Below are 26,205 nucleotides of genomic sequence, written 5' to 3' on the forward strand. Positions count from 1 at the left end.
TTGAAGCTCACCGTATCTTACGACATGCACATCGGTGTATGTGAGACATAGGAAAGAGTTGAATATGGTGGAAGATAATAATCAACTGCTCCATATTGCGTCATAAATCTGGTGGCACGACATTGCTCCGCCAACATATTGCTCCGTTGACGCTCCGCCGACAATAATTGCTCCGCCGACATTTTTTTTTGCTCATCATACATTTTAGTCCGTGGGTAAATTCTTCGCCGTATATTGCACCATGAGCACTGAAAAGTGGACCTGTGCGCTATACAAGTAGCCACTATTATTATTATTATTATTATCATTTGCTCCACTGACAGTTGCTCTGGCGACAATATTATTGCTCCATTGACAACTGGTCTTCTGATATTTCCTCCGCCGCAATATGCTCCGAAGATAGGACATTGTGTTTCTCAATAATAATCATTGTTGTTCCACACTTATTCCCCCGAAAATTTAACTCTCCAGTGAATTCTCAAGTGTTTTTGATTATAACGTTCGCTTTTAAATTCAAAGTGAAGATATGAAAGTTGCAAGATGTACAAACATTCAAAATCATTTTGCACAATTGTTGTTGTTGTCGTTGTTGTTTTATTAATGCTCTGAAACAAAGGAAGCTGGAGTTTAACACATTGTAGTCGACCAGTGTGAAACAAATGTAGAATTTTATCTCCTGAGCAAATGTCGGCGAAGCAAATGTCGGTGGAGAAAAATGTATCGGAGCATTTGTCGCAAGTTTCGAAGCAGTTGTCAGAGGATCATAAATGAACTCCTCAAAAAAAAAGTCCTGCAAATCCAATTTGATGTAACATATTTCTCTTAAACCTACATCATTTCATTCAAATGTGATATAATAAGAAAGCCTGATTAATTTTCTTTACAACGACAACTCACTTGATTACATTATGCATTCCTGGAATGCACAGTATGACAGAGTATGAGGAAAGGTCAAATGTAAAATGTTGCAAAATAGAGCAGACGTGTTATGTCAAACAGTATAATTCCCATTTGCTTTGTCGTTTCAGGGAAGGTATGTGCTTGAAAGAAATGCATTGTGAGATTATCATTAGATTCCAGGCTTCATCCATGAATCAAAAACTGCAGTAGTATCTGCACATTTTGGATGTTCTTTTCTTGTCTGTCCCTATTTATTGCAAATCCGGTTCTTTTTTATGTGACTCATGATTTATGAAACAGTGTATAACGACATACAGTTTTAATATTGTATATTTGCTCATAGGATCAGCCTCAAAAGGCCAATGGCCTACTGCTGATTTCCTCCACCATTTATTTTAATTGTTATGTCAATCTTGAACACACACTTTTTAACTTTTAACTATGACTATGTACTTATCCAAAATAATTTTTGGTTTGTATAAATTATGTGTATGATCTGATTGATTGTATATTTATATGTTTTTTAACTGAACTTGTGGAAATAAACTAAACTAAACTAAACTAAACATTAAAATTAAACATAAAGGTTGACCACAAAGTCATCTAATGTCTAGGAAATGGGAGTATTTGAAAGTGCTCTCATTTTAGTATTGCTTATTCCCGTGGCCATTTTTCATCAAAACTGTACATTATCAATAGCAGAATTGTTGCGACTTTTCACTTATGATCTGTCCCCACACTCGGCTGTTTTACACATTTCAAGAACACACAATCATAGCAAGTGAGGGGTCATTTAACAGGCTTTCTTATGATGTCATATTTAATGAAGATAATGCGGGTATAAGAGAAATATGATATATCAAACTTAAATTGCAGAAATTATTTTGAGGAGTTATATATCGCCGCAGCATATTGCATGAAACCATTAATCCATAAATTTTCCTGTTTAATGCAATTTCAAAAAATATTTGTATCAAATCACGGAAGTTAATAAATCATTGTTTTTCATTACTTTTGCTAATACTATAATGTTTCGATGTAAGTCTTAATGTAAGAACAATAAAAGCCGAACTTTGTACTACGATGATGATGATACTGCAAAGACAATGATGATGGGTTGAAAATGAAAATGAGGACCATATTACAACTGAAATTAGCTTCTTTACATTTGTTTCCATTTATTGTTTGGGTTGTGACAAGAAGGTAGAACGAAAAGCTAAATTGATAAATGACAAAATGCAATAATATTACAAGTAAGATCATACACGGTGAGATTAATACATACAATTCCTGGATCTTGGAAGACTACACCAAATTGTTCTGCCTTTGCATATGTTAGTTTTGATTTTCCAGTTTTACAAAACAAATTTTTGCTTGCTTTGACAAATATGCATATTGTTGCATAATACAAAGAGCAGTGATTTTTTCAAATGGTCTTATTTGGACAATGGATTGTATAAATGATAGCATTCTTAATCATGACGGATGGACGATTAAAGGGTAATTTTTGAAAGCTGTAAAGATACGTATACGTAGGGATTGATAGTTTATTTGATATTGACATGAATGAGACGAAGTAAATGAATAGCTTTGTTTATGTGAAAACTGAATTTCCTGTCATTCACTTCAGAATACACACACGGAAAGTGGTGATTTGATCAGTGCAGCAGGGGATCAATCACAGAATCGACACAATGCACACCACATCGTCGACAACGGAGCTCAATCCCCATCGATTGCCGACTCCGGCGCAGACGCCCTCCCGTCACCACAACAGCCACCTGCCGGGTTACCTGTCGGTGCCTGGAATGACGGCCAACGGCATCGGCTCAGACCTCTCTCTCATCTCCGGCGTCAGCAACATTCCGCTGCAGCTGTTCAGCGAGGGCCAGCGAATCACGCCCAAGGAACGCGAGTTTCTCGAGGCGGCCGAGAAGGGCGACAAGGCGTCCATAGTCCGCTGCCTTCAGGGCGAGAACCCGGTCAATGTCAACGTCAGCAACTTGTTGGGTCGCAGCGCGCTGCAAATGGCCGTCGACAACGAGAATCTGGAAATAGTTGAACTCTTGTTGGCTCAGCCCGACGTCGAAATCGGGGACGCCCTGCTCCAGGTTAGTCTGTGGCACGGCGTCATTTTCAGTATTCCACTATCATTACAATTCAACTTATGTAAACTTATGTAACTTATTTAACAACGTGTGAATAGACAGGTGGTTTGGATTGAATTTCATTCGCGACAAAAATGTTACATCTAATACAATTACGATCCGAAGAGCCCCACTTAAAAGCAAGGCTTGTAGAAGGAATCGAAAGAAATTCTGCTGGAAAAGCGTAATCGCATTTCTCTTCGTACATTTTTTTTTTTTTCAATTTAAGGAAGAGTTCGTTTTGATGTTAGGATCCATATACTGTGAAAGTGCGTAGAGCAATATTGGCAATTCAAGGCATGCAACCTTGCTCTAAGAATATTGACAACTTTAAAAGCAAACTCAAGTGAAGCACGTATTTCCTTAAGTGTACGTCATAATTTCAAGTTTGTACCATCCATGAGCGGGTGCACGTCATGAGACCGACACCTACGAGTCATACAGCCCATGAGTTTTCCAGCCCACGAGTTTTCCAACCCACGAGTTGCACAGCCCACGAGTCATAAATTACAACCCATGAGTTCGACACCAAGAACAAGGACACACGAGACCGACATATTAAGCCCAGTGTTGTAATGTCGAACTCGTGGGTTGTTTTTACCTAGTGTCATACTCATGGGTCTATTTGCCTAGTGTCGAACTCATGGGCTGTATGACTAGTGGGTTGTATGACTCATGGACCTTTTTACAATGTCGAACTTGTGGGCTGTATGAGTTATGGGTGTCGGTGGAGCTCTCGTTGGATGACCCTTCCGTGAGTTAGCTTTCTTGGACGCACCCAAAATGAACTACACTTTCTCTTGGCTCCGGTCTTAGTATTAGACAGTGACAGAGAATTCTGATCCAACAGTGCCTTGACAAACAAGGAACGTACCTCTGGAGAAATGGAAAAAAAAAAATCTACAAGCAGCAGTCGCTTTCAAGAGCGGCAATTCAAAAAAGCGAAAACCTAGATATTTATAATGTGTCCAGAGCGACTGTTCAATAAAAGCTAAGCCTATACCTATTAAAAGACCTTTACGAACTGCTTGTTACTGACGACAGAATGCAAGTTAATTTCGTCATAGTGCATGCTGTCAGCACGGTAGTCCGTAATACTCCAGTATTCCTTGATAGCCACGCCCATGTTGACGGTATCGTCACGATAATAACTAGTATAGGCCCTATAGCGATTATTGCGACTGAATGTGCAGTTTTTCTTCTTGAACTTTTACTTGTCAAATGCATCTGGGTGTGATTCATCACAACAAATTATATGGATCGTTAGAATTTTAACGAATCAAGATTTTGGAGATCTAAGCATCAAAAGACGTTCAGAGCACACAATATTGAAAATGTTTAAGGTGCGCATAATGTTCCTCCGGCCGCAAATTTTAAAGCTCGATTTATAAATAAGAATAGTGTGTATACTCCACGCGACTTACCAGCAGTCGATAACGCTGTTTTCCGAGACCCCATTTTGAAACTTTTTGTTGTGAAGATACCTCTGAATACAACCAGATGCGTATTGAGTTAAAGTCATTGCTAAATTTAGATTCGTTCATAATAGCTTGCATCTGTAATACTGAATGGTCTTCTGATAAATTCATATCTGGTTAAAGCAAGATTTAAAAGGAAAATATTGTTTATGTTGTTCTATTCATTACGCTGTTTGATATATTTTCTTTAGGCTTTTAGGTAGTTTATTTAAATTATATTTTGTGTTCAATGTCAGCTTTATAAACGCATCTAGTCTGGACTCCATGGAAGACCAAGACTCAATAGCACCTTATTGTGCCCTTGAGACATAACGTTAGGTTGACCAAGGAGGTACTAGGCTTCGCCTAGTACCTCCTTGGGTTGACCATTGATGTAATACAGTATATGCTATATATTAGTATAGATATAGATGAATGAAAGTAGTGTTCTACTCTTGTTTGTTGCTGGCCCTGTAAAAGAATCAGTATGTGTGACATTTGAAGCTAATACCCCTGAAGAAATAGTAAAGGTAAGCGAGTACGCCAGTAGGTAAAAGGACGGCTCAATATTATTTATGGTTTGTTCTCGCGTCAGTACACAGTGGAAAAAATCACTACAGAATACAAAAATCAGAGGTGACGACTGTGCGGAGGTTCTTTCACGGGGGTGGGGGGCCTGTATGAACAGGTGAGTGCTGAGATAGATTGTTACTCTTACATGCTAGAAAAGGTTTTTTTCCTTTACTCCTAGTGATTTCTTGGGAAAACGATGGAAGGATTTCTGAAAATCCTCAAAACCGAATTGCTGATGCATGGAAAGAAATCACGTAGGACAGTGTTTCGTGGAAGGCAGAAAACTTTTTTTTTTTCAAATCACTGTCTGACATAAGAAGAGGAAATACATTGAAAAGGACTCACTTGATTTCGTCAGAAAATGCTATTTGTAGCTTTAGTGAAAGCTGCTATCATTAACTAGAGATTTTTCCATTTCCTGTTGAATATCATGGCAGTCTTTCCTTTTCATCTTTGCAAACTGGAAATTTCACGCCATATCTATCACTATAAGTTGATAAGCAGCGTCAGACGGGAGAAAGACCACACAAAAAAAGCAGAAACCTATTTGGTGTACACGGGTACATAATAGAAACATGTACCTCACTGTGTCAGCTGTCTAGCACACATCTATAAGCCGGCGACACGTTTTTCCTTTGGAGCTTCCCAAGACTCCGCCCCTGACAAGAATAGTCTGCATTGAGAGAGTAACGCTTGCTTCTATACAGCATGGACAACACAGATAATAAGGTAGCACAATGGCTTTGACACTATGTCTCTGTCAATTCCCTTAAATACCACCTGAAAGAAGCTATCATACTTACATTTGCCATTCTTTTGTGACACAAGAGACGTGTTGATAGAGAAAGTTCCTCCCTTACAATGTTTATGAATGCACATTAAATGGCCCAGGCTATTTGCGCTCAAATGATTGAAATGCCTGTAAATCTTTAAACATGGAACATCAATTTTAAATCTTTCAATATTACCGGCTAAATCGATCTTCATTAACATCCACAGGAATAGAAAGGAGCGTATGAACTAACGTCTTTCCTCGAGATGACTTAATGTTCCGTTGGCTTTTTTAAAGAGTTATTGCATATATTGAAGGGACATAGTCAAGCAAACATTGTAACGTTTGCTTCCTGTCCTTAGGTGAAGCAATGTCAACTTAAATCAGAGAGATATAAAGCGGGAAATGGGAAGAAGTGTTAACAACGTTACGACTCACATTTAGTCCGTGGGTCTACTACCAAGTTATCCATATTATATAATTTCGTCTGATACAATTCCAGCTTAATCCATTCGTTCATTAAATCCTTTATTTGGTCTGATGACCACTCTGTGGCTAAGAAGCATTTCGTCTAATGACCGATTGGGCCAATCACTAATTTTTGTACTTCAGTCTTTTTCATTTGTGTTATTCATTCGATATAGTCCAGTGTTAGGTTGTCTAATTTCAAGAGTACAAACATAACAACAACGACAAAAATTATAAGATGGAAAAATTTCCTCAAATTTCCCAAATGCGTCTTCATGTAGGGCCTATATGTATACTGCAGCAATCATATTGCTCTTCCACACATATACATTAATCACTGCTTTTTCAGTTTTTTTTTATTGTTGTATTGTAAAAGGTGTGTGGCGAAATGCCATGCGACAGAAACTGATCAGCACTTTATTAGAAAAAAAAAATCTAACTACAAATCCAAGGAGGAATTATGGCAAAAGTTCATTCTAATTACGTGCAAACGAAAGAAGGCGAAGGACTTTGAACGGTATATTAATGCGAAATTTGAATTCGAGGCGGATTGCAGGGAGGATGGTATAAGATTCATTATGAGCAATATGACCACGCCCATGTTAGCCTGATCCGTAATATTTACGCATTGACACGCGCCCCCGCACAACACCACAGTTATCGTGATATCATCGCCAATTTTATTGGCCACCTGAGACCCCAAAGTGCTCAGACGCCTGCATGGTATATCGAGGTCACAATTTCCAGTGTCTGTCGCCGTTGACATGGAAGAAAATTAGATTCATTCTCTGAATATTCATGTATTCTTTGCGAGCAAGTCTAGATAGGCACAGGTAGACGCAAGCACAGATTGTTATTTATGATGTAAGTATGATTTTTTAACGTAGAGATTATCAGATTTATTTCAGAAATATCTTGGTAGACTCCAATATTAATATGATGAACAATCTTCAGTTGGTGATATGTGGTCGAGTGGTAGACTTCTTCCAGTATTCCTTCCCATTGGAAAATGATTTACTTTCTTGTATCATATTTTGTTACTCCTTCGTAATTTTATTCCGGAATCTGCTATGGGAGCTATGCATTCGCAAATTTCCATGGACAGATCGCGACCATTGTTTTTATCTGCCTTTACTTCGCTTAAACAAGTACGTTCATATATCGTTTTGCAGGCGATACGCGAAGGAGTCTATCGGATGGTGGAGATGATGGTAAATCATCCGAGTATATCCCGCCAGATGCTCGGAGAAGGTTGGGCATCCGCAAACAAGTCCCGACGCCAGGAGAGTTCTGACTACTCCCCGGACATATCCCCCGTGATTCTGGCTGCGCACTGCAACCAGTTCGAGATTCTGCAGCTTCTGCTCACGCGGGGCGCCACCATCTACAAGCCACATCCTTGCGTCTGCGCCTGCGCAGTTTGCGAGGAGAAACAGAAGCAAGATAGTCTGCGCTACTCGCTGGACCGAATCAACACCTATCGCGCTCTAGCAAGCCCCGCCTGGATCTCACTAACCAGCAGCGACCCGGTTCTCACGGCCTTCAAGTTGAGTTGGGAGCTGCAGCGTCTGGCAATGAGGGAGAACGAGTTCAAGGACATGTACGTCACTCTCAGTGAGCAGGCCAAAGGTAAGACCAACAGTTTACAGGACCCTAACAGTTTGTCTGTGGTCCAACTCAACCCCCAGCCTGTTTCTTCTGAGATTCCCTGGCTCTAGAGCCCACTCGTATATGTACATAAGATGGTGTCGTCAGGGGATCATACCCTAAAGAAACAGGCTGAAGTTTATGGCAAAGTTGTTTGGTGATTGGATCTTACGCCTATGTAGTGTGTCGTGACAGTGGTGATGCTGTCAAAGAGTACACGTGGTATTCTAAGAATTAATCTGTCTAAAAGAATGATTTTTAATATCGAACTGAGACGTTGCAACAGGGTTCCACACTAACTTTTTGTTTTGCCCTTAGCAGACAAGCAGATTCCTCGAGTTTCATACTTTCCTTGCCTAGAAGAAAATCATACTTGCCCGATACTGAACAACAGAAAAATCACTAAAATCAATAATCATTTTGCATTAATCTCCACCACTAAGGCCTTTGAGTTTGTTGTCTTGACTCTCGGGGTGTAAGAGCTATTATCTACTATGAATTGAATATTATCATTATAAATTTGGATTGATCAAGAATACTTATGAAATTGTGTGACGAGGACAAAACAGACAGAATGAAAGCCTGTGCTTATGTAAGCCTAAACACCGACAATATACATACAATACAGGTTCATAAACCCATCTACCATCTGGCAAAATATCAAATAATGAAGACGACATTCAGGTTGATTCATCTGGGTATATTTCACTGGCCTTAATTAGGACCAGGTGGCGGCTTGGTGGCGGCTTGACTCTCCACCCGGTTGCGAAGACGTCTCCGAGATATCTCCGCTACCTCTTCTGGAGACTCTATCCGGGTCTTCGGGGATTTTCAATCAGATTTGATTTTGGAGACTTTTTCTAGTCTCCATTAGCAGGTCTCGGAGACCTCTCGCCGCGCCGTATCCATCAGTTGCGGCGACTAATTTTGCCTGCAACTTGCGAGACGTCTGGCGTATGACGTATCCGAGACGAGGATGCTGAGGAGGCGTTGCTTTGACGTTGGTGGATGCTGCTTGACCCACTGAAGGGACAACGTGACTGTCAGCGTGCTGGTATCGAGCTACCTGCAGTCCTTGTCGTAGTCATCAGATATATCCCGGTCAAAGTTTCATCATTTGGTCATTTGGTATACTGAATATTCCTCCTCCTGCTGCTGCTGCTGCTGCTCCTTGTACTGCACTGGAAGAGTCCCCACCATCATGTTGTCTTACCACCCTTCAGGAGACAGCTCCAAATCAAGAGTACTCTCCCTTCGCAGTGCAACGAATATAGGAAGGGTAAGAGAGAATGGAGATGAAGCAGTTGCAGCAGCTTTAGCGCAGTTTGTGGGTGCTGAGGCAGCAGTTGATGCTTCAGAGAAGATGAGGAAGGTAGCTCCAGTGGCGATCCCCCTAGAAAAATACAATGCATGTATTGGTTGTTACCTTATCTGGAGACGTCTCGGACATCACCTCTGAGTCACCTTAGTGAGTGTTTTACTTTTTTTTTTCGTTCTTTCGTTCTGTTTTGGGTTTCTCAAGTCGCCCAAGTGGCCGTGACTGATCAGTCTCGGCAACGTATCCGCCTATGAGATAAATGCCCTTTGGATGATAAATGAAGCTATGTCGGCAATAATGATGACGCGGGGAAAATTGGAGAAATGAAGGATCAGAAAAAAAGGATAAGAGGAAAAAAGTCAGCGTTCAGTGTGTTTATGGTGTACATAGGGCCAATACCATAAGCGGCGGATAACCTTAAAGCGTATTAAAAAGCATGGCGTGGAACTGGAAATGATGCCTGCGTTGGTGATCTGCAAGCGCAGATTTGACAAGGGTATGAAAGGCATATTTTATAAAATGTAGGAATCCCCTTGACCAGCCGGATGTTTTAATATCTAACATAGATCATTAAAGGGATGGTATAGGTTTGGAAGAGATGGAGCTTCAGAATTTAACTTCGAATTGTAAGATGATTACAAACCCCTTATAAAATAATATGAAAGAGCATACAATTCTAGGAAGAATTCAAAGTTTATTTGATGAAAATCGGTTTTGAAATGGCTGAGATATCAAAAGGTTTTAGTCAAATTTTTGCCGTTGAACTCGTAAGATTTACTCTTTTTTTTATCAGACTAGCTTATATTTGGACTGGATTTCCTCATTAAGGCTACAATGAGGGGCGGGGGCTTGGATTAACTCTCCGATAGGCATGGAGCCTGGGTATACGACGTTTTACCTAATAGTAATGAACACCCATGGTCTTATTTGATGTAACGTCTTACTCTTGAATGATATAGGGCTCTGTAAGTAGGCCTAAAAATATCCCCGCTTCACCGAGTTCCCATTAAGATTTTATAACATCTGGATGAACGATAGACAAAGTAGGAAAAGCATCTTGCGTGAGCATCCACTGTTTTACGAGTTCATTTATAGTCTTCCCCAATGACTAATAAACGTGCCTTTTGTCTGCTCACCTAGCGTACGCGGTTGATCTCCTGGAACAGTGTCGGAGCTCCGAGGAGGTCATCGCCCTCCTCAACAAGGAGAGCATGGAAGACGACGATGACAGTAACTACGACGCTGATGAGTTAAACGCAGGAAAGCTGACTCTCTCCCGTCTGAAACTCGCCCTTAAATACGAGCAGAAAAAGGTACCACTCATAAGAATCGATTGATAAATGTAGCTCTCTTAAAGAGAAAATCCAACCCAAAAATAAATAAACTTCAAAATAAAGAGAAAAATATACCATACAGAACGATACAAAAATGACAAAAATCGGATAAGAAATAAGGAAGATATGACCAATGACAGTTTGAAATTCAACATTTTTTTTTTTTGGAAAATATTTCTTGACCAGTCCTTACGAATATTCAAATCAGCAAGTTGACGATGTTATGCTCTCACAATTTATTATTCATTTCATAGACAGAAATGACAAAAATCTCATATTCTAGCTGTATAATATGAAACTTAAAATCACCTAATATAAAAAAAAGAACAAATGTTAACTCTGATATATCTTGGTATGGGAACATGCTTTTACTTGCACTAGCAAAAAAACAACAACAAAACAATTTTCCGAATTTCATAAATACAATAACGTCCATGAAAAATTGTGAGGGTATTACATCATAAACTCGCTCATTTGAATATTCATAAGGACTCGTCAAGATATGTTTTCCGAATAAATGTGAAATTTCAAAATGTCATCTTTTCCTTATTCCCTATCCGTTTGTTTGTTTTTTTGTTGTCATTTTTGTAACATTCTGCAGGGAATATTTCTCTTTCCTTTGAAGTTCATTTATTTTGGGGTGGATTTATTCTCTGATATGCTTTGTCATCATGTTAATGTCGAAGGGACTGATGGGTCGAGCTCCATATCCAGCTCCATATCGAGCTCCATCAATCATCATGGATGTACTAACTACGAGACTGCATCAGAAAGTATGATGCCAGTATCATTGTACAAATAAACATGATATCTGTAGAATCCAAAGAAGTATTTAAAAAGAATCTGAGGTCATAATTATATGCTAGCATCTCGTTATGATAAGATATCTTGTTAGAGTTGGTAATACAGATTTCTATCTCTTCCTTCTCCTTTAGTCTTTAATCATGTACAACTGTGCGCAATTTGCTCTATTGTCCCTCTGTGACTCAGAATAGGTCACTAGATCGATGGCGCATTACAACGTAATGCTGTATTTATCATTGTATGACTGCACTACCACAATCAATGGCTCATACTTTTCTCTCGTCTGTCAAAGCATACTGAATGAAAATAAAGAGTATTTCGATGGTACAGATTATCATAAAAGGTTCAAGAACATAATAATGAATGAGTACACTCTTAACTCTCAGTGTCGTTAGAATTGAATCGATTTGTGAATTAAGTTGTTTTACGTGGTTGCAACGGAAGCATCGAATGCTTGTGAGCAAACTACTGGACTAACGGCTCGAAGTCCCCTTCGTATGACAACGAAATGACGATAAAGTGTCTGTCTTGCAAATCTGCTCACTTACAGATTCGGGTTTTTTCTTTTAATGAAACTCATCTATCATTTTCAACCATAGTATTTCATTGATTTATTTTCATATGATATTAATGATCAGTGACACTATAGCATGCAGGACCATGCAGCTCACTCCCCCCCCCCCCCCTCCCTTCCGAACCAGAAATATTGTTAAATGATGCACTTAATCTTCCGTTGCATAATGTTCTCCCTAGTTTGTAGCTCACCCCCACACGCAGCAGCTACTAGCCTCTATCTGGTACGAGGGCCTGCCGGGCTGGCGGCGTCGGAACTGGTTCGTCAAAAGCCTCATCTGCATCGGGCTCATCTGCCTCTTCCCCTTCATGGCCATGTACTACTTGATCTTTCCCCGCACCCCGATCGGGACCCTCCTCCGATCCCCCTTCATGAAGTTCCTCAACCACAGCGCGTCTTTCCTCTTCTTTCTCTTCCTCCTCGTCATGGCGTCGGCGTCGCCGGTGGCGAGGGAGGACTCCTCCCGAGGTCGCACACCAGACACCATCGAGAGCCTCATTCTCGTTTTCGTTCTCGGTGAGCGCAAAATTATTTCTTGCCACGTCGTCATCCGCGTCATCAAAATTGCAAAAATCGAGGCCCAGTTTGTTTCTTTGTCTCATCTTCTTTTGCCTTGGGTTTTTTTTTTTCCTTAATCTGAGTCTGTCAATATTGAAACCTTGCTTAAAGGTAGGGGATACCTTTTACAGACCTCCCAAAATGCAGCAAAACATTAAATATGAACCTCAGGGGACTTGTTTAGGCCACTGCTGAGAAATTTGGAAGTCAACAGTTATCTACAATTTGAATAATGCACAAAACTCAACTACTCAGTAGTGTCAGCCACACTTAAGCCTTTTTGTTGCAGTCTTCTGTATTTTTTTTTTTTATCTATAAACACAAATCTAAAAGTATAAGAGCTGATGTAATAACATATAGAGTGTGTGGCAAGAATGTATATAGAAATGTTTGTAAGTTTTGATGAACTTTCTTCACAAAATATACATGATGGACACACATGCAGTGCATGGGTCTGTCATGCAAAGGTAGCCTAGTAATGTACTGGAATTTACGGTGAGCCCCGAAAAAATTTCAATTCAAAATCTAACGGTCAATAAAAATGTACTAAATGTTACCTTCCACTTTCAATACTTTATGGGAGTTTCTAAAATGATACTCTCTTCAACATACCACTGTATTTATATAACTCTTCATTTAAGGCATGCAAATGGGATTCCCTACCTTTAACATGATTAACTTGTTTATTGTGGATGATATTCCTCACAAGACATGCTCAGTCACAATTATCTCTCCACAGTGTATATAGTTAGAGTATATCGCTGTTTAATATTGAAGGACTAAAAATATATGTTTAAAGGAAAAACTGCAATGAACAATAAAGAAAATAAGTAAAATTACATGTTATGCTGTGAATACAACGCAAATTCATTATAGTGCTTATTTTTGAGAGAGGAACTTATCAATTGATTTTCTCTCAGGAAATGCTGCATAGAATGACTCAATATCAACCTTTCATGTATGTGGCTGGGTTTTTTTTTTTTTCTGTTACCCCGCATTCCAAATAGCTTAATGCCATCTAATGCCTGCGCGTATAAGAGAGTTCGTGATCGAGTAATTACCTAGTGTCAGCTTTTGAGTTCAAGGTCCATAATAATCAGTTGTGCGAGCAACATCACGTTCGTGCTTCTTTCACGTAAATACTGCAAAGTTTTTAAAAGATTACTAGTATTTCTGCACTATCAGTTGACTGATTAACTGGTTGTGCCATGCTAGGTATGATCTGGGCGGAGTGTAAACAGCTGTGGGAGGAGGGGTTGAGGGCGTACATCCGGCAGTGGTGGAACTGGCTTGACTTCATCATGCTTTCCCTATACCTTTGCACCTTTAGGTAAGACTTCTAAAGGATTTGACGTCATAATTAGATTTCGTTCTGCGCAGTTGTAACCTCACAGTTGATACATGTAAACATAGTTACACGCTTTGGTTTGTTGTTGTTGTTTTTGTTGTCGTCGTCGTTGTTGCTGTTCTTCTTCTTCTTTTTCTTTTTCTTCTTCTTTCGTATTGGTACTGGCTTACACTTCTTACAAATTAATTAAACGATATAATTTGTGTATTTATGATGTACGTTTTTTATTTTGTTTCACTCTTTTATTGGATGGAAATAAATGATAATTGAATTAAACTGAATTAAAATGAATAATGAAACTGAACAAAACATTCATATTCATGTTACATAGCCACTATAATGCTTCTTATATTCATCAATACTCCTTCGACTTGCTTTCATCAATTCTCAACAGCAAAAAGTTAAAGTTATGCAGCAGTTGCTTTGTTAAAAGTGAATATTTCTGATTCGTGTTATTTTCTCTCTTTTTCCCTTATATATGCAGCATATTCTCTTTCGCTTTGCCTTTCTGAAACAAAGTTAGAATGGAATGAGATTAAGTGGAGATAATGTGAAGTAAGAGATTTTGATAGGAAATGAAGTGAATAGAATTTGATGACATCTTCAACCCTGTGCTTTTTAAAATTGTACAATAATTGTAAATTGTACAAGCCCGTCTACTATGATTCTTCCCTATTCACATTATGGACTTTTGGTTTATAGGGTCATTCAGGTAATCTTTCATTGGACAGAATTCATTATTTGTAATAATGGTTTTATTCACATACGAAGCCCTTGTTTATGAACACAAAGTTCTTAGAATACAACGTTCAAATGATTTTCGTTGAGGACCACTCATGCACAAATTCAATTGTAATGACCTGATGACCTTCCTTTTACATTATGAAAAATGTTATCTACAAACAGTTCGGTTCATAATTACTCAACTATATTTATTGCACTCGCCCCTGATTAGAACATTGTTTACCAAAAGAACTTGCATTCACCAGACCTCACTGTATATATCCAAGCTTAAAGGGGTGATATGGTTTTGGTTGGAATGAGGATTCAGGCTTTAACTTTTTTGCAAGATAATTAGAAACCACTTATATGAAATATCAAACAGCACAAAATTCTACAAGAGAAATTCAAAGCTTATTTAATGAAAATCCGTTTTAAAATGGTTGAGACATCCTAAACCAAAGAGGTCCTAAATAAAAGGAGGGAAGTACCTTTTTAGGACCACTTTTGTTTACTTTGTCTTCGGATACCTCAGCCATTTCAGAACTGATTTTCATTAAATAAGCTTTGAATTCCTCCCAGAATTGTATGCTTTTTAATATTTCATAAGGGGCTAATAATATTATCTCACAAAAAGTTAAAACCTGAATCCCCATCTCAACCAAAACTACATCATCCCTTTAAAACAATTTTCGAGTCTGGCTAGAGTTAAGAGGCAATTCATGAATACATTCTGTATCAAATGACCAATCCTCCTGCTCGGTCTCCCCTCTTCTCTGATCTCCTCTTCTCTCTGTCATCTCTTCTCTCCTCCCCCCCCCCCCAAAAAAAAAGATAATAAATAAATAAAATGGTGTGTCTTGTCTACTTCCCATATTTCTTACTTTTTCTCTTTCTAATAAGCCGAGCTTCAATTTTTAATTGTAACCACTGTGTATATATCCATGCTTTGTCACACGTTAAATATTTGGAGGATTAAGTAATGCAAGCTGTGATTTTTATAGTGTAGGTCCCCAACTTCCATTCTAACTTCTATTCTGGATTACCTTTTAATGCTTAGTATACATTTCTTTATCATTGTTTATCATTTTGAAAAAAAAAGACGAAATACCATTATATCATATTAATAGTAATTGTAATTCAGTTATATTTGTTTTTGTGACACATAGTACTGGAAATAAAGTGAAATCAATCAATCAATCAATCAATCAATCAATCAATCAATCAATCAATCAATCAATCAATCAATCATTGACCAATCTGTTCAACATCGGTAGCTTGAGACTGGTGGCTGCTGTCCAGCGGGAGAGGGGGATGTACGACCCCGACGAGTACCGCCTGGACTGGCATCCTTCCGACCCAACAGTGCTGTCAGAAGGGGTCTTTGCCGTGGCCAACGTTTTCAGCTTCGCCAGGATCATATACCTCTTTCAGGTTTGTGTTAAATTGACTGTACAGAACTTGTTGAGATGGGGATTCATGTTTTGAACATTCCTAAGTGAGATAATGAGAAACCTCTTATGAAATATGAAAGAGCGTGTAATTTAAAGAAGGATTCAATGTTTATTCGATGAAAATTGGTTTTCAAATGGCTGAGTTATCCCAAAAGTGATAATGATAAAAGGCGACAAGCCACGCCTTTTATTAGGATCTCTTTGTTTCACCTTGTTTTTGGATATCTCAGCCATTTCAAAACCGATTTTCATCAAATAAACTTTTGATACCCATTAGAATTGCACGCTCTTTGACATCTCATAGAAAGGTTTCTGAATACATGTATCTCGCAAAACGTTAAAAGCTAAATCCTCACCAGCAGAACTGTACATACACACCCTTTAAGATGAAGATAATACTAACAGAGCAAGAAGGAGAAGAAGGAAGAGGAGGATGGGAGAGGAGGAGGAGAGAAGATGATGGAGTAAAGAAGGAGAACATGAGGAGGAAATGAAGAAAAAAGAACAAAACACGACTCTGTATGTGGTCAAAAGAATCAAACCCGACGTCGCGCTAATCTTAACTGTGGTATATGGATCGTATGAGCACGTATGCGAATGCGTGTGTGTGTGTGAGTGAGCGTGCGTGAATGTGTGTGTGTGTGTGTGGTGTCCAATTTGTGGCATAAAGTATAACAAACCAACATTATGTTTTCAAGTGGCAATGGAATGTCAATTTAAGGGCGGCTTCTTTTAGGACATGCAGCAGGGAGACTCCATACCTTAATGTACTATTAGGTGAGGTGATCATCTGACTCAAATTCTATCGAACCATTTCATCAAACAGAGCGAGATGAAAATGTGATAGCAGAAGGATTTAATCAGGGGAACTTTCGAGTGAGACAAGTCCATTGCCTCTCATCACTCAGTCATTAGCTACTTATTGGACGGAAAACAGACGTCGTTGAATTCTGACATCTTGAATTCCACAGACATTCGTTACCATGGTTTCTACTTCATGCATTACCAACATCGCAAGGTTCATTTTCTTCCATACCCACAGGCTAATCCGTACCTAGGTCCTCTGCAGATTTCTCTGGGCTGCATGCTGATTGACATCGCAAAGTTCCTCCTCATCTTCTTCCTCGTACTATTCTCATTCGCCTGTGGTCTCAACAAGCTCTACTCGAACTATCTCCAAAGCATCAGAGAAAATGTCAGAGCAGAGAATGCTACTGATGTTCCTGCTCACGATTTCGAGGGGTAAATGAGGACAGAGAATTTGTCATGACCGTAGTCATTTATAGGTCGCGAAGGAAGACTTACTACACCACAATAAAGCATATCATAAAATGAGGGATATCAGATGTTATGAAATCATTATTTTAATACGTCATTATATGGCATCAAATTATTGTTAATGGCAATCGTAAAATCGCATTGCAGGCTAAGGACATTATGTGCCGTTGACTGTATGTAAACATGTTCCAAAATGTTAACTGCATCGGTTTCCTAGTTAAAATGGCGTAAATATTATATTCGTGCAATTTTAGGGATTGATGGGTAAATTCCTCACAGACTTACACGTGTAAAGAAGATATACAAGTGTACAATATCACAGTCAAATTAAGCACACACATACACTCACACAAAGGGAACAATTTCGTTTGAAACTTTCGTCAAAGATTGATACCCGAAAAGCGTCATAAGAGAGAGGGTAGATTTTTAAATTTCTATAAAACTCATGTTTAGGAAGATATTGTACTTAAAAATCACATACTGCAATTCCACATGATAAACAATAAACGGACAGGATTTGAATTAGGACCCAATTCCAACGAAATTTAGCCATTTCTTTGGCAATGAGTCACGCTCAAACGATGTAATAAACGAAAAACCATGTCATTATGTATTATTATATACCCTTTACCATCGAAACAGATGAGTGATGTTCGTTATTTCGAAACACACAAATTCCGTTTACATACTTGTTCGTAAATCAGATAATGAAATAGGGTTCGTTAATCGGCACATTTGATTTGCGGTATTATTCCGGAGGTGCGTAAATCTGTAAGAGAGAAAAAAAAAGTTCGTTTTTCCGAAGGTAGGTTGATCCGAAAATGGAAAACAAGAAAAAGTACAGAAAAAAAGAAGAACTAACAGATCTTCGGAGTGTACGAACCTTATTTCGCTTTCGGATTAAAGAATCTTCGGAATAACGAACATTATTTCCTTCGTTAATCAAAAAAAAAAAAAGTCGTGCTGATGAACCTTCTCAATTACGAACCTTATTTCATTTTCGGTTTTAACCAGTCTTCGGAATAACGAACCCTATTTCAGTTTCGGAATTACGAACCTTCAGAGTAAAGAACTGTAACCATAGATATTCATAGTAGAAGTTTTGAGACATGATACACAGAGAGGGTAACATTGTGTCGTGACTGTAGAAAATGGTCGACTTCTTCGCTATCTTCGTTCTGTTGACTACGTGATGTCTTTTGTCCCTTGCACCTGACCAATGCAGTTTGGTGCAAACGTTACTCACTCTCATGTGGGCACTCTTCGGTCTCGTGAACACGGACAAGACTCGTCTTCCGCAGGACGAGAGCGAACAGGAGGACCCGGAGATCTTCGTCGAAACCGTGGGCGAGCTGCTTTTCCTCGTCTACCATCTCATGGCCATCGTCGTCCTGCTCAATATGCTGATCGCCATGATGAGCAATTCTTTCCAGATCATCGAGGTACTACATGGCATGACCACATTGCAAATCAAGTCGCACGCCAGATATTTTGCAGCGTCATAGCCCGTCTCTTATATACGTCTTACATGCCTTCGATTTTACAACGTTTTTAAGGTCTTCCCTTTTCTAAACTGATATAGCATTCAACTATCAGTGAGCTCGATATTTAGGCCAGTCAGTGAAAAGATCAGATCCCGTTGATATACGAAAAGAAGAGAATAATGACTCTGAGAAGACATTCCCTTCTATCATACAGTCATGAGTGTGTCGGATATCATCCATTTGTTGCCATTTCATGTCAAAATCGAAAGAAACTGTTATAGCAACAAAGAGAGTTTACATAAGTACAATTCCATGCTATGCTCAGCTTGATTGGATACATATACTTTCTCAATCGAACTGATTTGGTAGAATATTGATAACAGTATCCTCAAAGTCGGACCTAAAAAGAGAGAATGGCGTTTTCATGAAAGCATTTATATTACGCTGATCAACAAGTTAAAATGGAATGGATATAAAAGATTGCAACAGAATACGAAATGTACAATAATATATGCTGTCGTAACAATTTTCAGGACCATGCCGATAGAGAGTGGAAGTTTGCTCGCTCCAAATTATGGATGAGTTATTTCGACGAGGGCTCAACCCTTCCGCCCCCATTCAACCTCATCATCAGTCCAAAGTCGGTGGTCTACGCCGCGCTCGCCTGTCGTCGGCTGTTTCGCGTCCCGCTTCGGAAGAACAAGCACAGCTCCCGGCCGAAGAGGGGGTGCTCCATGAATGACTCTATGAAGGTTAGACGGAACACAATGCGATTTTTGTTCCATGACATTTGCTCCTGCGACAATATATTGCTCCCATGAAATAAGATTATCTGCAAGCTTAGCCAATATAAATGCTACCCATAAACATATAACCCTAATCCTGCTCCTAATCCTCATATCAAGCTAAACGAAAAACCATATCACAACCATATCACAAAATAAGACCAGAGCAATTCACGCATCGCAGGAGAAAATGTCGTGTTACCGTTGTTAGTCTCAGGAAAAAGAAACACAATTGAGGTTATATGCAGACGCATCTATCAGTGTGGCGTCAATAACATCACACACTCTCTTACTACATAGATGCGTTACGCCAATCTAGCCATCTATTCAGTATTCATGTCTTTATAAATGCACTTTGAGCGCACTCATGTAATTACACTTACACATAAGATTAAATTTATGTATATGCATAATACAATCGTGTATGTAAGGACATCTTTCACTGATATTGTATGATAAGATATTTCGCATATATGCAAAGCCAAGGGTTGTTTTTTTTTCTTGTGTGTGTGTGTGTGTGTGTGTTATTTGCACTTCCTGTTGTCTGTCATTCGTGCAACAACAGCCCACACTGCATTGATTTCTTTTGAAAGCTATTTGCTTTCTCATAAAAAAAAAAATGAAACATAAGTTCAAATTAATGTAACTGGATTTTCTTTCTTTGGTTCACTGGAACCCGTTTAACCTTCTTTGCTTTTTATACTCGCAGAATGTCGACGGGTCGATCGGGCCGAACTCGTCACCGGAGTATCGCTATCAGGACGTGATGAAGCGACTGGTGAATCGCTACATTCATCAGTGTAAAGCCGAACGAAAGGCTGACGGCGTTAACGAGGATGACCTGAACGAGATCAAGCAAGATATTTCAAGTCTGAGGTGCGAAACTCTAATTTGATACTCACGATTCATAATTTCAAGCTGAAAAGTGCAACGGTATAGTGTATTGAATACATGTAATAGCATGTTTCCATACACTGTTCAACGAACGGGCAGTAGACTTGATCTTTTCACTTTTTAACGCATAATAAATTATTATGTACACTGTACTTAAAAGTAAATTTTGTTTACCGCTTAATATCAATTCATGCGTGGAAAAGATCTATTAGAGACTTAGCATAGAAAAGTATTTATGAATTATCATAATACATCTCTTTGTGTATGATATTAATATTCCGCTCACGTGTAGGATTAAAAGTACGCTTATAAAATACATAATCTGTGATAATGAAATGAAGAAACACAGTACGCAAAAGTTGGTTTGCTAGGCCCTACGTTTACTCTTCAATTAATCATTCTCCTTTTCTCCTTCGTGTACAGTTAGGGTATGATAACAAGAGGTCTGGAAAACAAAGTATAAGTAACCTTCCTGGGAAGGTGTAGTGTTAATTGGAAGGTGTAGTGTTAATTGGAAGATGTAGTGTTAATTGGAAGGTGTAGTGTTAATTGGAAGATGTAGTGTTAATTGGAAGGTGTAGTGTTAATTGGAAGATGTAGTGTTAATTGGAAGGTGTAGTGTTTATTGTGAATGTGTTGGCACTTAACCCTTTCAGTGTCAGGGACTTTGGACAGCTAGTATACAATACAAACGCTTTGGGAGCTCCTGTGCCTATCAGAGCTCAAAGCACACAAAGGGTTGAAGAAAAGATAGAGCTCTATAACAACAACAACAACAACAAAACACACACACACACACACACACACACACACACACACACACACACACACACAACCGTCTGCCTCTGTTATATCATTACAATCTCTCGTTCTCTAACACAGATATGAACTTCGTGAAGATCGCAAGCGCGAGGAGGCACGCGGTAATTCCAACATGCACAACATACGACGCGACATCATCCGAATCGTGCGGAACACCAACTCAACGAGTGACCCCGCATCTGTAGCGTCGGAAATTCGCTCACAGCCCAGCGGTGGGAACAGTCCAGACCAGCTGCACAGCCCGGGCCCAGAGAAAAACATGAACGGACTTCGACCCATCCTCCTCAGCTCCCATATGAGCGCCTTTCGCAGACTGGACACACTGGACGCCAGCAGATTAAGTAATGGCGGAGTGGGAAGCGGGATTGCCCCTACTACCAACACCACCACCACCACCACCACTAATGCCTCTCGAGGAGGAGGCGGTAACTATGGAAACGGAAACGGCGTGAGTATCACGTATACGCCGGACGATAGCGAACTGGAGGAGCTCACCACGCGGTCGGATCTCGCTACTCTGAAGCAAGAGATCATGCAGGGAATTCGCCTTGAAGTCCAGCAGTGCCTACAGACTGTCTTGCAAGCACAAAACAGCTCCAGATTTGTGATGCAGCGGAATTCGGTGGACGTGCCGACGTCACCTCCACCACCTGTGCCTCCGCCACCCCTGGAGCTGGATTTCGCCACAGCACCCCCGCTTCCTCCCCTCCCCTGCGAGGACAACTATTTTTCATATCGGAATCCAGCATTCGAGACTGACGAGGGACGGACGAAAAACCCGTCCTTAACGCAGCTTTGACGAATCTGCCGACTAGCGGGCAATGGCGCTTCTCTTCTAGAGAGAAATACAGCATGTTCATTGAAGACATTCGTTCATACTCTTTGTAATTACTTTTGATACCAGGAATTGCATGAACTGCTTTAGAAAAAGCCGCTGTCTTGCGGATGTATTTTTAAGTGACAATTAATGTGCACTTTCATCTTCAACTTCAAAACTTAAGTGCGAGTCTTGATATGAATGTATTCATCAGAGGATAGGTAACTATTTTTTCTGGGTTTTTTTTTTTGTGTGCAAATTTCGAGAAAAAAATGGCGGTCAGATGAAATAAAACGATCGGATAAGAGGAACAGAGTCATGAATGCTCAAGTGAATGTATTCATGAATCTTTTGAGGAAGAAATCGATCAATGCCATGCTTTTGGTGCGTGAAGACAAAACGCATACACAATATATTCTGAATATATATCCCGCCAAGGACTCCACCAAGAAACTGGATATCGAGTGATGCAGACGATGTATCGACATAATGTTTCTGTTGTTGTTGAACAAAAAAAATGAACTGAATGAACCTGGCTTTTTTCGCAGCCTGAATAATGAAGATCAAAAATGCACAGTAATTGTTAAGAATCAACATAAGGCTTTGCATCGCAAGTTAATGTGCTCTTGTGGAAATCGCATGCAATGTACCGCTGCTTTCAAAGATTGCGGTTTGAATTTGACTTCAATCTCCTAGAAACATACGAGGTAAAATAATGGCACACAATCGGTCCCTCCTTGTTTAGATTAATTCGATGAAGAAGATTGAAGCAGAGTAAGTTGTCATATCTATTGGGACATGATACAATAAAGTATTTTAAGTAAACCATTTAAATCATTTGTAATGGAACTCCCGTCAGTCACAATAATGCAAATTAGATGGGAAGGTGTCATTGCCTCATACGAAACGTATTATCCTCCTCAAAATTATCTCATTAATTTTGTAAAAACGGAGCAATGTCAGCTTTATAGCTAGGGAGTATTATTGCTAAAATCATCCTCACCACACACACACAAAATTTCTTTAACATTGGCTACGTGCAAACCAATGGGGGCGCTTTGACACAGGACGGTAATTGTGACCAATTACCAATGATTTGTGAAAACACATGCTGGTCTCAAAATCAAAAAATTGTCTTAGTTTATGGCCATTTTCATTATATTCTACCACTCTATTTGAGAATGCATTCACTACTGATCAATGTCAACTTGAAGGTAGCTGCATGTGCGTTTCACTGTAGACGTGGAAATAGCGTGTATCATTAAGGTGCCTCCATCGAAGATTGCACCTGTCACTATACTGAACAAGTGAGTTGTATAATTACAGATTCCACAAGCACGTGACATACGTATTATACACTGTACCATATTTCAATCTTGGAAAATCAGATCAAAAGAGCTGTAAATGTTCACTTCGAGCAGAGAAATACACTTGTATGTCGCACCATGATGGATGAAAACAGTGTTTCACACTCTTCTTTCTTCTTTCGAAGCGGCTCGCGTGAAGGGAAAAACGAATATGAAACGGGGTATACGACAATCTTGAGGATGTTACGTCAACCTCCGTACAGCTATTTACACCGGATTACAATTAAAACATACATCGTCCCACTTCCAAAAGCTATAGTGACATTAGTATTAGCACACAAGTAAACGCTTGAATTATGAGAATTCTCATTAAAATTTGAAAATTTGCCAAAAACTGCAATTGTCGCAAACACAACATATCAGTCAAGTGCGATCATCAATTTCATTGCAACGCAGGGATATTAACTCTAAATCATGCCACAGTCAGGGGCGGATCAAGGCATTCCGTAAAGAGGGGCGCCTTTACAAAATTATGGGGGGGGGCACGCACCCCATCCCCAATGTTTTCTAATTATTTCTTTTGTTTTAGCAAAGAATAAAGGGCCGGGGGGGGGGGACGCCCGGTGCACCCCCGCCTGGATCCGCCACTGGCAATTGTAGCATACTATTATACTTATAATTGTGATCAATTTTATTACACTGCTCTCTTCGACGCAATGATAAGATTATAATGCTCTGTATTACGTACATCTGGCATGTATATTTTCCCATATTATTCACACTTTACTGAATGTATTTTCTCAGTGTATTTGTCCGAGTGATCTTGATTCTAATGTTTCAAAGACGCTTTTTTTTTTCAAAAGATGCGTATCGTATTACATGAATTATAATGTAGACCTACGATTGCCATGCATTGTTATAGCGACATAACGTGAAATAACAGGAACATGATTTTTTAAACCAAAAAGATCGAATGTTTCCCTCAGTATTTCTTTATTTATCGTATCAATGATGAAATCCATTGAATCATGATGAAGTACCCAATAATTTTTACCAGTTGTTAAGTACAGATTATGATGGATAATAAGGCACTTTGTCTTTGGATAACAGCTTGGGCAAATCCGTGTTTCACAGCAAGCATCGCATGCGAGTGAGAATTAAGAAAACGTTGGCAAATTGATAAAGGCAACATGTCTGCCGTATTTTGACAGGAAAACTATGAGTTTGCATACCGGCTGATGCTATTTCCGGATTCGATGAAAAATGTGTTTTGAAGCAAACTGTTTGAGGAATTCTTTTGTTGCGATTTTGATTGTTTTTGTTTCTTTTTCACCTTCCATGCATTTACATTATTTTGTTCGTATTAATCCATCGAAGTTGACAGGATGTTCACATGCAAGTTAAACAATCCCTGAATGATATAAGTTTTTGGTTCGTCTACGAATTGAAATAAGAACACTTGTTAAGAATGTTGTGAAAAGGAATTACTCATATGAATTGAACATGTTTTTGAACAGTTTTGTGACTCATCCAAGTCCCTCCCTCAACTATAGCTGGTGACACAGTCAACGACGTCTAAACCAACATTACCCAAAATTTGGACCAGGTTGCAAGTCCGTACTACTCTCCCATCTTTCAAGCGAAAGGACATCACCTCGAAGAAGAAGGGGCAACTCAAATTTTCGGCAGGTGTCCAAAATTGCTTTGAAAGATAAAAACTCGTCCGGAGAGCGGTAGTTGTACTCTCTGCGCGGAAAATCATTCCCGCGATAGCTAGGAGCGCCGGTCCCGCGGTATAGGGGAGAAGGCCCGAAGCGCTATCTCTCACGGGTAAGCTATGCGAAATATTAAAGGAACTATGCAATACAAATGCATGTCGACTCGTATAAATTCATAATACCCTGATCATCACTTATGCGGCCAAAAGAATATCAAAATATTATGTGCCATATATTTCATCATAATTTTTCTACTACTTTTCTTCAGATGGTTTGGACACTCCCAAACATGCTTAGTCTACGGAAAGGTACATTCAGGTGTCCTGTATTAAATCAGTATACTCTAGCAATGATTGACAGATGATGTCACTGGCAGAATCTTGGTTTGGAAGTTGTTTGTTCGTTTGATTGTTTGTTTGTTTGTTTGTTTGTTTGTTTGTTTGTTGTTGTTGTTGTTGGGTGTTTTTTTTTTTTGGGGGGGGGGGTGGGTTGCGTGTGCAAGTAGTCTGAAGAAATGAAATATATGACACGTATTTAGGTATTCACGTTGAGGGTATCATGAATCAACATAAGCCAGCCTGCATTTGCACTATGTTATATTTCCTTTAATCCTCGCCTTAAACAATATTGAGAGGATCAAAAATCTCTCTTCCCGCCTCGTTTTGGTGATAAAACCGCGAGCCAGCTGTTGAGCTATGAGGGCAATTCGTGTCAATATTGTTAAAGGATTTTAGTAGAGAGGTACATAGGCTAATAGGAGTGATACATGTACCTCTATTGGGGGTGTTTCACGAAGAATTTAAGTCGAACTTAAAAGTTAAGATCGACTTAAAATCATCAATGGTATATGCATTGGTTTCTCTTTTCAGTTTATCTTATGTTCTCAGAATCCAATTCAAATTGTTATCAAAATTTACACCAAAAAGTCCTTCGTCCCTTACTTATTTTGCTAATTAATGCCCGGATGAAAACGTTTCCAAAATTTTGTCATTCTTTTATGAAAGTTAGAATATTATTGAAGACACA

The 26,205-nt window shown here is 39.2% G+C and overlaps 1 protein-coding gene across 1 annotated transcript; it reads left to right on the forward strand.

The window, feature by feature from the left end:
- Positions 1-2,594: 2,594 nt before the first annotated feature.
- Positions 2,595-22,136, forward strand: LOC140234928 (transient-receptor-potential-like protein). Its single transcript, XM_072314968.1, has 12 exons — positions 2,595-3,011; positions 7,490-7,946; positions 10,423-10,595; positions 12,174-12,510; positions 13,768-13,882; positions 15,898-16,054; positions 17,117-17,316; positions 18,578-18,794; positions 19,370-19,588; positions 20,331-20,497; positions 21,398-21,669; positions 21,754-22,136. The coding sequence occupies exons 1-12, from the start codon at positions 2,595-2,597 to the stop codon at positions 22,134-22,136; spliced, it is 3,114 nt and encodes a 1,037-aa protein (XP_072171069.1).
- The last annotated feature ends 4,069 nt before the right edge of the window (positions 22,137-26,205 follow it).

Source organism: Diadema setosum, chromosome 11 (genome assembly GCF_964275005.1).
Source record: "Diadema setosum chromosome 11, eeDiaSeto1, whole genome shotgun sequence".
In the NCBI taxonomy this organism is placed as follows: Eukaryota; Metazoa; Echinodermata; class Echinoidea; order Diadematoida; family Diadematidae; genus Diadema; species Diadema setosum.